Source organism: Gasterosteus aculeatus, chromosome 3, assembly GCF_964276395.1.
Source record: "Gasterosteus aculeatus chromosome 3, fGasAcu3.hap1.1, whole genome shotgun sequence".
NCBI lineage: Eukaryota > Metazoa > Chordata > Actinopteri > Perciformes > Gasterosteidae > Gasterosteus > Gasterosteus aculeatus.
Window position 1 is genome coordinate 8,425,081 of NC_135690.1, and position 13,274 is coordinate 8,438,354.

General features: G+C 46.3%; 1 protein-coding gene across 3 annotated transcripts; it reads right to left on the minus strand.

The window, feature by feature from the left end:
• Positions 1 to 565: 565 nt before the first annotated feature.
• onecut3b (one cut homeobox 3b) lies at positions 566 to 11,455 on the minus strand. Of its 3 annotated transcripts, none has more exons than XM_078099016.1 (3): positions 10,009 to 11,455; positions 5,882 to 5,970; positions 566 to 2,295 (listed from the first exon to the last, which is right to left on the minus strand). In XM_078099016.1, exons 1-3 carry the CDS (start codon positions 11,081 to 11,083, stop codon positions 2,197 to 2,199), a joined length of 1,263 nt encoding a protein of 420 aa, XP_077955142.1. In that variant the 5' UTR covers positions 11,084 to 11,455; the 3' UTR covers positions 566 to 2,196. The 3 variants fall into 3 exon arrangements, with proteins under 3 accessions (XP_077955142.1, XP_040026954.2, XP_040026953.2); XM_040171020.2 differs by having other exon boundaries at positions 5,877 to 5,970; XM_040171019.2 differs by lacking the exon at positions 5,882 to 5,970 and having other exon boundaries at positions 719 to 2,295.
• Between the last annotated feature and the right edge of the window lie 1,819 nt (positions 11,456 to 13,274).

Sequence of the window (13,274 nt, forward strand, 5' to 3'; positions counted from 1 at the left end):
GTGCGCACGTCCGGTTCCACAGTGAACACTGCAGGCTTTAAGTATCTTTGGTATTGATGACTGTGTCACAGTCCACTCTATTCTGTGAGGTAGCAGCACACACACACACACACACACACACACACACACATACAAGCGTTTCCATCACTAAACTCTTTGGGTTTGAGCTTCAAATATAGCAGTTTTTCCAGAACCCCCAACTGTGGAGGAACGTCACTTAAATGTTTCTGATGACGGGCCTCTGACGCTCCGGCTGCACCCTCCGTCCTCCTGTCTGCGTTTCCTCTCTAATATGATTATCTCCCGCTAGAAGATGCTACAGAACAAGTGGCTTTGCCCACCCGAAGCAAATTTCAAAACACACAGAGAAATGAGGCGGTTCCCATGGTAACCGAAGAACAGCGTTACCAGTCCAGTTCAAAGAGATCATAGTCCAAAGGATAGATCACGGATGAGGGGCATTCCTCCACACAGGTATTCACAAATATGCTCATTCCTTCCTCCTCGTCTGTGTATGAGATCAGTCCATGTTGATTATTCTTCTTTTCATCTTTAAGTTTTTACATTTTATCGACAAGGTGCTTCTTTACATAAAGTTTAGCACAACATAGCACAATAGTCACGAAAGGAGAACCATGTGTCTATGGTACTATTATTACCCGCATCAGTAGTTAAGGAGGGAGAAATTAAAAATAAAAAAAAGACACAACAGGGGGATTAGCAAGAGAGTATAGATACATAGAGAATAGATAAGACAGGGAGATGAAATCAAACATTATTTACAGTCATTGTGTTTCTTGTCGATCACATCAATGTTTTTTTGAGGTATGCAATGGGCGACGTGCCCGTGTAGTGCTCACACTTTGACCGCCGTAACGACACGCGGGCCGGGCCGGGCCGTCTGCACCTGTTCTCTGATTATCATAAAGAGGCAAACATCATTGGCACTCAGGATCCTGTATTGTGACATTTGACCTCTGCGTTTGGCCACTGGAACAGAGCAGACTCCCCCCTCCCTCCCTAAGTGTCCCGAGTGTCGCCCCTGTTTGATTGTTCTCCTTTTGCAACCTGAAAATAACCTCTCAAAGTGGCCCCCCGCGGTGCACGGGCCCCTGCAGCCAAAGCACAGTGACAGTCTCGAGAAACAAACATTCGGATGTGTATCAAAGGGCTTTTGATTTATTGTGTTTGGTCAGTCTGTCAGAGTGCCGGGCGACAAGTCTGCTTACGTGGAGGGTTTTCTTTGGTATCTCTCTCCTGATAGAAATCTGCACTGCAGGCTACACTGTTCTGCTGTGGTGCCCGTTGGAAACAGCTGTCCACACGTGGTCCCAATCGGGTCAGATGTGGAGTGAATGGACAGCAGGTGGCGCTGTCGCTCTGACGTGGAGCCGGCCAAATCACCGCAGCGCTACGCACACCTCCAGTGATGCAGGGCCGCCGGGCGGAGCGTGGTTAACACTTAACACACAAATGCACCTCAATCACCCTCGCTGTCTGTCACTGAAATGAGCAGCGGTGAATTTACACCCGTCTGCTCCCTGTCATTAGTTCCTTTGGTTTGTTCGCATCCTCACAACCACCAGCACGGGTCCCTTCTCAAGGCGAAGATGGATTTTCTTTGGGTTTTCAGGTGGGAGCCGCGTGTGGTCGTTTGAGGGCAACTCTCTCAAAGCTGCTGGACCTTTGGTTTGAAGAAAAAAAAAAAAAAAAAGCAACAATTTAAAATGCATTTTACATTCAGATTAAAAGACGACACACGGGTCATTGCGCAGATCTGATTCGTCTGCTCAAGTCATCGGCACTATGAGCAGATGAATCGGATGATTGAACTTGAAGCTACACATCCCGTAGCTTTGATTTGAGGGCTTCAGTGACCCCCCCACCCGTCCTCCTCCTCCTCCTCCCTGTCCTCCATGTATCTGTTCAACCATCCGTCCTGCCACCGTCAGGCCGTAGAGAAAGTGGCGGCGGAGGAGGTACCGGGTTGGATCGGTGAGGAGTTGTTGTTGTTGTTGTTGTTGTTGTTGTTGTGGCCGTGCATCCCGTGACTGTGCTCGTCCGCGCCCCAGCGGTCCGTACAGCGGCGGCGTGCGTTCATGAAGAAGTTGGAGACGGTGGAGAGCTCCAGGCCCAGCTGCTGGGAGATGGTGATCTGCATCTCCTTGGAGGGGCGGCGGTTCTCTCTGAAGATGGCTACCAAGGTGCGACGCTGCAGGTCGGTGAAGACCAGTCGCTGCTTCTTTGGCACCTGGTTGCGCTCTCGTCCTCGGTCCTCCTCCTTACGCTTACATGCTGGAGTGGAGAGGAAAGGGGGCCGAGGAGAGGAGGGGAGGGAGGCGGGGGAGGTAATAAAAAGGAAGGAGTTTAATTGCTAGTCGACGTACTCAAACTACTGCGTTAAATTCACTGAGTACGAAACACAGACTTGGTGGAAAGTAACAAACAGTGACAATAAAGACATGACGACAGGATGGTAGGATGCCACCTTTATGACATGGAGGGCTTTGCTGAAGAATGTTGGACGATCAATTAAAACGGCCAAAGAGCAAATCATGCAGTGAAACAGAAATGGTTTAAAATGAACCATGTGTTTGTGTGCATGACTGTCTTTGTGTAATTGAGTTCTAGCATTTTAGCCAAACCCGTTAAGTTCACTGTGAGGCGGCAGATATACAAAACGACTGTATGGTAAGGAAACACATTTGTTGTAATTAAGACATCACAAAATAGCACAGCCTGGGGGGGTAACAGGAGGCTATGCAGGCTAATCAAGAGGGACCCAAAAGGCCTAAAGGGAGGCAATAAGTCAGAGAGGCCATTTGTCAGTGAAAAAGACCAATTAAAACAGATTTTTCCTATTCTGTGATTTGGGATATTCTTCCAAGTGGAGTACAACACAACCCTTGGGATCTGTAAATGGTCGTTACTGTGGCTTTTGCCAGTTTCAGCTTTTTAAATGATCCATATCTTATTATCGATATTTTGTAAAGTACACTTTTTAAGGTTGATTTCCAAGCAGTCTTTGCGTATTTCACTGTGGAATGACGATCAGCTTGAGGATATCTGGATCTTGTTGGACGTCCTAATTTTCTTGTGAAACTCAACGTAGAAAAACCGCTCTGGTTGATTTATTCAAGAACTCTGAGATTCGGTTGATTCATTTTTTTGCACAGAGGAAACAACATGGCTCAAACAATAATCCAGCATCTGCAGATGTCCCGCTATCCCTACATGATACACATGTTTGACCCTGCTAACATCTGCTGTATGTAAAAATCTAAAGTAAATCATATTGGGGGAAAAAAAACATTGATGAGACTAATTGTTTATCGGGATGGATTGTCGAGCAAATTTCAGATGTCTAAAAGTTGATTTTTTAAAGCGCTGTGAAAGTAGCCGCCCGCCTGGAGGATAGGAAATCAATCTAAAAACTACATAAAGCTTGCAATTGGCCATCAGTAATTTAAAGTGGGTTGTACAGTGAGTGTGGGGGTCACGTGACGTCACGGGGGTCCAATCTCTAGGCCTATAAACGGATCTCTGAAGAACAGGTTGTGGGGAATAAATTGCCTGGCGCACGACGTGTAACTGAAACCGGAGAGGCACGTGAGACGCTGACCAGGAAGCGGAGGTCCGACTGGATGCACCGTCAGTGCAGCCGGCGTGGAGACTGAAGGGAGTCTGTTCTGTTCTGCTGCCCTAAAAAGCTGCAATGATCGATTTTCCGCGGTTTTCTCCTGAACACGTGGTCCAGTAATCAGGGCTCCCTTCCCCAGCCGATCGATCTCCATTGATCTGCGAGACCGGGGTATATACGCGCGTGTGTGCGTGTGTGTGTGTGTGTGTGTGTGTGTGTGTGTGTGTGCCCAGCCGCGCGCGCGTGGGTTTGCGCGCGCCTCGCATCGGGGAGTGCAGCTCGGGAGTGCGCTTTTGTGACCGACAGACGAAGAATAAATTGTTTATCTGTGGAAGAACAAAGGAGATGTGGCGGAAAAAGAGGCTGCGTCGCCAGAGAGGACAAAGGAATGCCTCTCGCGACAGGCGGCGCCGCTGATGGTTTCCTTTAAAAGTGCGGTCACGTGCACGAGTTGTGGTCTCGGGGCTTGCGCGGAAGAAAGAAAGAAAGTGAGGAACTGTATTCATGCAGACTTGGGGTTATTGCACGTGCGTGGGAGAGGAAGGGAGGAAAATAAGTGAGGGCAAGGGGGGAGGAAAATGAGGGAGTGAAGGGGGGAGCTGGTTGCAATGTGGAGGTGATGTATGCAAATGATTGATGACTTTACAGCAGGTTTAGACAACAGCAGTAAACATATTTGACTGGAGGGGGGAGGGGGATCAATATGAATGTGCACATGTGTATGCATGCCTGTGTGTGAGCGTGCATGTTTGATTTGCCATTGTTCGGGCTTTGCCACTGCAAGCGAGGCATAATTAAGATATTTTCCTGAGTAGTATGTTTGTCCCCGCACAAATACCTCCTGGACTTCTTCCACTGTTTCCCTCTTGTTGTTTTTCTCAATTGTTTTAATTTGCCCTCAGATTGATAGCCCCCATATTGATTGATCCTCACTTCAGAACCGTTCCATGGAACGTTTATTCAATTGGTCCAGGCTCAGCCACGCCAGAATCTCCTCGCGGCTCTCTAAGTGCTGTCTCAAACCAAACTCAATACTCCCTAATGTAATGACTGAATGCTAGTGCTAATATAGTGATAATTTAATATGTAATGCCTGTTTTCGAACAACTTGTGCTACCGGCCATTTTACAATGCCAACACCACTCTGGTTCTCCTCCATCGGCTGAAATGCAGCTGCTCAGCAGGCCTGTGTTATCCACTGAAACCAAGCAGCTATAAGGTCAATACACATTTCACATAATCAAGAGATCCTTTTCAAATGAGACACCTAAACGTCCCCTTCCACGACCGCGGGGAAGGTAAAGAGGGAGCTACACTCGGTAAAACCACCTCTCTTGAGACGAGAACCGCAGCGATGTAAGCTGTCTTTAGTCGTCTCGTTACCAAGTGGGCCTTTCTGAAGAGTCGAACGAAGACGCTCCGCAGTCTCAAGTGGCGCCGGCTTGTGTCGTCTCTTTCGCATGTTCTGCGTCAATGATAGCAAAAAAAAGTGCTCAACCTCAACCAACCACAGATTAAATCAGCGGGTCCTTTACCACGTGATGGCTGCACTGTAACAGTGTGCCTTTGTGAAGCTGTGAAGAGCAGTATGTGGGTGGTGGACTTTTCTAGTTGCAGTGATGGCACGGGACGACAGCTGACGGCTTGCCCACAAAAAACATGGTGTTGGATAATAATCTATTATTTTCTGTCCATTTCTTGAAGGTTGTAAAACAAAAGCACAAGTATCCCTTTAAAAAGTCGTATCCTTCACAGTAAAATACACAATCTATGAGTAAGTTTTTCCTACGAACTCCATTCTGACTTTATGAGGACTTGAGGCTTTAAGCGTCCACATTCACTTTTTGCAAATTGACCCACAATTGGCTCAGAAGAACACAGGCAAACTTTTCCCCTTTCAGTGGACGAAGGCAAACAACAGGCACCAATCTGCACAGTGAAGCTCAAGCATCAAAGCACAGAAGACCCTTTTGAGTGCAGGGGGACCCTAAATATCCTCCTTAATTCCAACTGACACCCACTTCTACAGCCAACAACAGGATTTAGCATTAAGACACTCGGCCTGAATGTGTATCATCATGGAGTTTAACCTGGTGTCACCGTTTCAAAAGAGATGAACACCAACGAGGTGTGACCCACATTGTGTGTGTGTGTGTGTGCGCGTGTGTGGGTGTGGGGGGAGGAGGGAGGGAGTGGGGGTCAGATGGGACATGAGGCGGGCAGACGGTGAACTAACCGCACCGTGCTGCTGCTAGCCGACGCCTGGACGGACGGATGAGATCGGGCTTTGTGTCCGCTGAGACGGGCCCTCTCCCGCCCTGGACGGACTACTGCAGGCGAGAAACAGTTTGGCGTCAATCACTCTCTGTCACACCTCTCAGATGTACGGTTATTGATTGTATTGATCATATTATAGGCCTATTCATTGCTGGGGGAAAGGAGGACGCCGTCCACCCACCGGCCGCGCCCGTCCCTTTTAAAAAAAATGGCTCTTAATTGATCAGAATCGGCTTGTTTGAAAGCTTCCGTTTGTTTGTCAATGCAAAGCTCGTGTTGTCCCGTTGAGACGGGAGATCGGCCGCTTTACATCCTATCAGATATCGGCTGATAGTCTATAAACCGTGTTTAATGCCTCTCGCCGTTCCCTTAACCAAACGGTTTACTTTATTTAGCCACTCCGAAAACAGCTGCGATTAAACCGCCCGATTGAATGAAGAAGGAAAGAGAATAAAATGAGTCCGCGATGCCAACAAGAAAAAACGAGCCGCCGGGACAGTAAGGACACGTATAATGTAGAATGTGTTTGTTACACGGATGTTACATTTTTAGGGGGAGGATTTAAATTCTACTTTACGTGAAAAAATATTTATATATATATATATTTATTATTTTTTTATCGCTTTTATTTGATAACGATACAATATGCGCGACCTGCCACTAGTTTAAAAGACTATTAATAGTGTGTGAAGTTGTAGATTATGACTGAAATCCTTTATTTATTTATTTTTTACAAAACAACGTTATGTACAGCAAAAATAAATACAGCAAAAATAGAAAAAAACGCATATCGTTTTCCTGAGAATTAACTTACAAGCAACGATTCAGTCTCACATTTTCATGAATTAAAGAGGCTAGATAGGAAAATATTTAATTGGGACTATAGACTCAGATTTACCTCATTCAGAAACACACACACACACACACACTCCTCACCCACAGAGAGGAGGACAACGTTGAAACAGGTTTCTGTGTGATTCAATTGGCTCTAGTAAATAAGGTTGGTGTTGAAAAGTTGAAGACTAATTTAACCCTGACTAACCAGATTAATCAGCAATTTTAAGACCAATTTCCTGCTCTGTGAGATCGGAAGGCCTTTTCCAAACTGCCACGAGGTAACTAATGAAGGTTTACCAAAGCTAGACTCCAAATGACTAAATTACTGCAGATCAAGAGCCTTCTTGTTTGCCTATATGTGTATCCGTTTTATTTATTCATATTCATCATGAGACCATACCCACTATCAGGCAAAGTGGAGTGATGTGATCACAGAGATAGGGCTTGCACAGTTTAAAAATTGATGTCTCACATACATTTTTTAAATAAATGTTGCAGCCCTCCATATGCACATTATAGCTTTGAGGATAAAATAATGAAATGATTGATCATGATTGCGGTCTCTGATCTGTTTCATCAGTTGGTTGTCTTTTCAAATATTTGGTGTGCAGGTTATTTTTGCTATTGGCATTTTTGCACTTGATGTGTTTGAAAATGTTTGACCATCGTGTGCCAACGTGATTTCTGTCTGTCACAGAGAGAGATGCAGGAATGAAATAAGGGTGAAAGGCAACTGATCTTGCTTTGCTGATGCTGGTACAGAGCCATGAGAGAGAGAAGGGGGAGAAAGGAGGAAGGCAGCGAGGGAGAGAGGGAGGCAAGGAGAGAAGGAGAGAGGGAGAGAGCAGAGGAGAGGAAATCAATACCGATTCAGAGTGAGTCAGATAAGCCTGAACAATGTATAGTGCAGACACACTCTATAAACCAGTCACACACACATGTGCACGTGGAAGCACTCACACAGACACACATGTGTTTGCACACGCACACACGCCAATGGGTGAAATGTGCTTGCTCGCCGCCATAAAGGCGCATTACGAACCCCATAAAGCATTGCAACCTTTAACATCAAATGACATCACAATCTTGGATTGCTTTGAAGATTTGCTGACATGAGCAGAAAGCACTCATTACTACGACTCGATAGGCAACTGGACGCTCTGGTGCTCTTTGTCTACTGTAAGATCCTCTTAAACCGTGACTGTTCAAATGCCTCCCTGCTCTGATTTCACTGCAAATAATCACGTTTCTAAATTGTCCGAGACTCCTTTGTTCAACTTCATAAATGGGATTTATTTTTTTCCCCAAAGGTCTTGTTGGTGTCAGATCCGCATGCCGGTATTTCACAGGATGTTTTGGGGTGTAAACATTCTTTAAAACCACTTACACGCTGTGTGCCGTGGTGTTTTAGGTGTGTGGTCCTCAGCTGTTAACCACAGATTTGACTCAGCTTACCCAGGAGAGGCTCTTACAAGCTCCAACACCATCGCTCTCTGCTCCTCTCTTTCTTCCCTTCTCCTCCTCGTCTACCTTGTACTTATCAATTATTAAGGTTGGTATTGATCTCTTCACTATCCTGCCTCTATCTGGCGGTTCACACAAAGCAAAAGCTGCCTCCCTTCACTCAATCAATGGCATCTCTTTTTCCACACGTCAGTTTGGCTTTTCTTGCATTTTCTATTAGGTCGGGCTGAACAAAGTTTTTTCTAATTTAGTCGCTTTGGATTCTTCAGAAATGTGAGAAAACAACAAGCTGATATTAATGTTTCATGCTACAAGCAACTTTGACGGCCATTAAAAGATGCGTCCGGTAAGAGAGCAGAGAAAGTGGAAAATGGCCGTGTGCCTTGTTTGACTTTATGAACCAGCTCTCATTTATCCTCGTTCTCCGGGCCTTCTTATTTTCTGTTGTTTTGTTCTCTGGCGCCCATCACCTCAAGACAAACCACCTGCCTGTTGCCACGTTAACCAGTGAAAGATTAGTGATATTATTGCCATGTGCTGCAGAGAGAGGGAGAAAGAGAGAGGGAGAGCAATAGAGAGAGAGAGAGAGAGAGAGAGAGAGAGCACCAGGGAGTTGGAGAAAAGGGAGGTGGAAAGGGGAAACGGCTTTATTGATCTCCTATGTGCAAAGCCAGGCAAACACGGAGAGGACAGAGCTACACTATTAATGACACTCAGAGCCTCAGCTCCTCATCCATCTATCTATCTATCTATCTATCTATCTATCTATCTATCTATCTATCTATCTATCTATCTATCTATCTATCTATCTATCTATCTATCTATCTATCTATCTATCTATCTATCTATCTATCCATCTATCCATCTATCTATCTATCTATCTATCTATCATTAAAAACATATTTTAAGACGCTTAGTGATTCTGCTAAATAGTCCTTAAACTCGATGGATTGCAATCTGGAAACAAAGGATATTAATGGTATAAATGTGATGTATTTTTATTGTGATAAGCATACTGGATATTATAAAATCGTGTGGTCAGTGGCATAATCCCACGGTGCTGTTCATTGGCAACAAAACGCCTTGATTGTAACTGTGACTGCTGTTGAATCCAACGAAAACATGGAGACACCAGCGATCATATATACCTGTGTTCTAAAATTAGAGCCGCGAGAGACCGTGTGGTTATTGCGTCTTTCTGCTCCGATACAAGTATTGATCTGTGTGCCACATTTAAAAAGGAGAGTGGGAACTGGCGCATTGATCAGGCAACCTGGGGTCAGCCCGCTTCTCTTCTCGCAACTGGTTGTCCCATGTAACCCCTTCACAGCTGCTGTTTATAGTCGGATACAGAAAGGAAGGGGATAAAGGTGTCCTGGGAGGGCAACTATTCCGAGATGTATTGTTCATGACGATTTGCTATCTGCCAATTAAATATAGTCTAAAACAGGCCGCAAATGTTGACGCCCAAAACAACCATTAAACTATTTGTTTTATTCAACTCTAAATTCACGTAATCCGACGTTCTCTTTCTACGTACCATCCACATTTGTGTCCGGATTTTTGATTAAAATGTTATTTTAGTGGTGAAGCTGCTGTGCCTCTGCGCGCTCTGTTTAAACCGACTGAACTGTCCGTGGTGCTGAATCTCTCCGGTCTGCGCAAGTTCAACGCGCCAGTCTGATTTGGAACAATTAAAAAAAAACGACGGAAGGAGGCCGACGTGTTGCTCTAAGATAGTTCAGTTTCATCATGAAATAAACCACAAAAGGGACAATAACCAATCTCACCGGCCAGCCGGAGTGCAGACATCCGTTGAAACTCGGGCTCCTGCAGCCACTTCCACATCCTCCTGAAGGTCTCCCGGCCTGACTTGAGCTTACTCCAGGGTTTGGGGTTCCGTAGCAGGTCTGAGAGGGTTCCCTGCGACCGGCTCAAGATCCTCTGGGCAAATATGGCCTGAGGGATAGAGTACCGCTTTAACTCGGCCGTTATCCGCTGAGCAACCTCCTTTGTGTTGATTTCTTCCCCCTGCATGCCCGCGCCCGCCTGCCCGGCTCCGTGGCCGTGCCTCTCTCGCTCCCCAAGCATCACCGCGCCGTTCGCCTGGGAGTGGAGGTGACTGTGCGGGTGGTGGTGCATGCCGTTGAGGTTTGAGATCATACCGTGGCCGTGGCCCCCTAAACTCCTAGCCAGGTGCTCTTGGTCACTCCGGGACAGCATGGACGCGTGGGACTCAAACCCCGAAACAGGAGAGAGCATCTTGCCGTCCGAGGAGAGGTGCGCGCTCGGACCGTAGGCTGCCAGCGGCTGCTGGGAGTTGTGCAAAGAACCCAGCCCGCTGGACAGCGGGGAGAGCGAGCTGTGACCCATGCCTGTCACGGACATCTCTTTGGGGTAGTGGCTGTAAAGGTTGCCCATGGAGGCGAGCCCCCGGTGGTCGTCCCGCATCAGCGTGAAGCTGCCGCTGACGTTCCCGGTGGAGAGTCGTTGGTGGGAGGAAGCATGGTGGTGTGAGTGCGGGTGGTGAAACTTATCCGCCACGGTGGATATCGGAGGTAGATGCTGCAGCGGGGTCAGCGTGGTGTACGTGTTGCTAAGGCTCATCCCGGTGTCGCACATGCTGATGGACGGGTGCAGGTGTCCAGACAGTGCGGACGGATCGGTCCGGTAGTCCCCGCCGGAGCCCTCCAGGAGCGAAGCCATGCCGGAAACCATGGCAGACCGCGCGCCGGGAGCGTGTGAGACCATATTCCGGGGAGCGGAGCTGGGGGACGGCGACGGCCGCGCGTGCGGAGAACCCATGAGGTCTCCCACCTGGGAGTGCGAGGAGAGGCTGTGCAGGTTCTCCATGGTGAGCTCCATAGCTGAAGGATGTGTTTCCCCTGTCCCACCCTCCCCACCCGCTCCCCCGGTCTATACCTCTCGCCCCTGTCCGCCGCGCTCGCCCAGGGACGCGCTTCCTAGCCCTCCTGCAGAGATACAATTGCCAAAGCGTTTGAATGCCAATCCATTGATCAAAACTCTCCGATCAATTCGTCGTGGTTCAGATGCGTCCTGGTGTTGCGAGGGAGGTGCGGAACCGAGCGTCTTCCGGGCGCCGCGGCGCTCTGAGAGTTGATGTGGGTTGGAGCTCTCCAGGGCTGTATCTCATCACTGGTCCAACAGCGCTTCCACTAAGAGCAGGCTGAGCCGCGTGCCGGAGAGATGGGCGCGCGCCTCCGTGTATTTAAAATGTGGGGCGGTTACGAGCGGAGCTTCTGTTGTTTAACCGTCTTCACTGGGATGACAACACCTCTGATGAAAAGCAATGTTTGACAGCAAGTGTCTTAGTTAGCAAATACCATGGGGATACTTTTGTTTTGATCTTTTTTTAAATATTCCTGAATTCCCTCTGACATTTGTATTTGGACGCGCGCGCGCATGTTGACCCCGTGTACCTGCACAAACATGACAATCAGACGAGAGATGCTCCTGACGTGAATGTGTGTAAAATACAGTCAGTATCAGTATTCGGATACAGGAGTTCCTTACGGATAAACTTTGTTTTCCCACGGACTGTATGGTTTCGCATTTATGCGCTTAGTGATAAACCGGATCGAAGTATTGACTGACAGAGATTAATGACGAGTGCAACCCACTGAGGGGGGTTGGGAGGGGTGAAAGAGGTCACAAAGTGAGTTAGGATCCCAAGGATGCAAACCAATGAGAGAACAGGCCGCTGGTTTGGTTTGTGCGAAGTTCAACAAGGATGAACCCGAACTTTGTGCATTCGTCCACTAATGAACAATCGTGCCACAGACAACAATACGACAACTAAATTCACGTATCACGCAGAATTAAGGAACGTGAGGAACAGCCGTAGAGGTTTTAAATAAAATCGAATTTATCCTACGGACTTATGAACTTTTAAATAAAATAAATCAATTGTTCCATTAACTTTGAATGTATGTTTCAACAATGTAATTTAAAGGTACAATAATAATAATAACAATCATACTAACATGATAGCAGCCTTTGTTTCTTTTATATTAGTTTTATACCTTTTGCAGACCTATAATCTCCCTGTGCTCGGGGAACTGATCTGCTCGGTGCTGACTGGATCTCTGCGTGTGCGTGTGTGTGTGTGTGTGTGTGTGTGTGTGTGTGTGTGTGTGTGTGTGTGTGTATTAATGTATTTTAAGACGTAGTTGGGACAATTTGTTGTGTTACACAGTTTAGGTTGCTACACACAAATTAAGAAATCATAAAGAAAATATTTTTTTCTTTTTCTTTCTTTTCTTTTATGTTATTCATTTTGTTCATTAACTATTAACAGGACAGGAGTTTTCACAGAATAGGGCGGCCTTCCTTCGACCGTGAAAGTGGTCAGACAAAGTAGCCCACTAAATAAAGATACACGAGCTTTAACAAAGTTATTTGATACTTTGATTTAATTTAAATAAGGCAATTAAATAATGATCATTTCGACTGGATGTTGAAATCTGCTCCAAATGTCACTATAGCCTTTAAAAAATATATATTTTTCAGTATATAATATATTTTTAGTGTGAGGCTTATATTTTTTGTAAATCAAAGATGAAGAGAAGAGGAATGCGGACAATCAGACACTCACTTTCTGTGAGCAAATGTATTTTCATTGTCTGAGCCTGAGGCCTCCTGTCCTGCAACACAGACCGACCATTTCTGCTTCCAGATGCCACATTTTCACTGCGAATTCATGGTCACTTTTAAAAGAAAAAACAAGCATGACCTTTAAATCAAACTAGAAAAATCCCAAACTAACCGTTATTCTCGGATATTAAAGCCCCACGTTTTGACCGTTTCCCCCGAAGTTCAGAAATTGATCGCCGTGTTCGATATATTGATCATCGCTCATTCAATCCAGCTCGACGTTGTTTCCTAAACATTTGTGTGCGATCGTTTCAGATTTTCGGCGTTGGCCTGTGGCACATAAATAGAAGGCGTCAGGTACATGTTAAATAAATGAAAAAATAAACGTCAACTTTTTTTTGTATTGACTTATTTGGAAAAAGGCCTAAACGCGTTCTTCCTC

Excerpts from the sequence above, each read along its gene's own strand:
- onecut3b (XM_040171019.2), bottom strand. The coding sequence starts at position 11,083 with ATGGAGCTCACCATGGAGAACCTGCACAGCCTCTCCTCGCACTCCCAG. Across the intron at positions 2,296-10,008 it reads GTCTGCACTCCGGCTGGCCG|CATGTAAGCGTAAGGAGGAG; the intron begins GTGAGATTGGTT and ends TCTCCACTCCAG.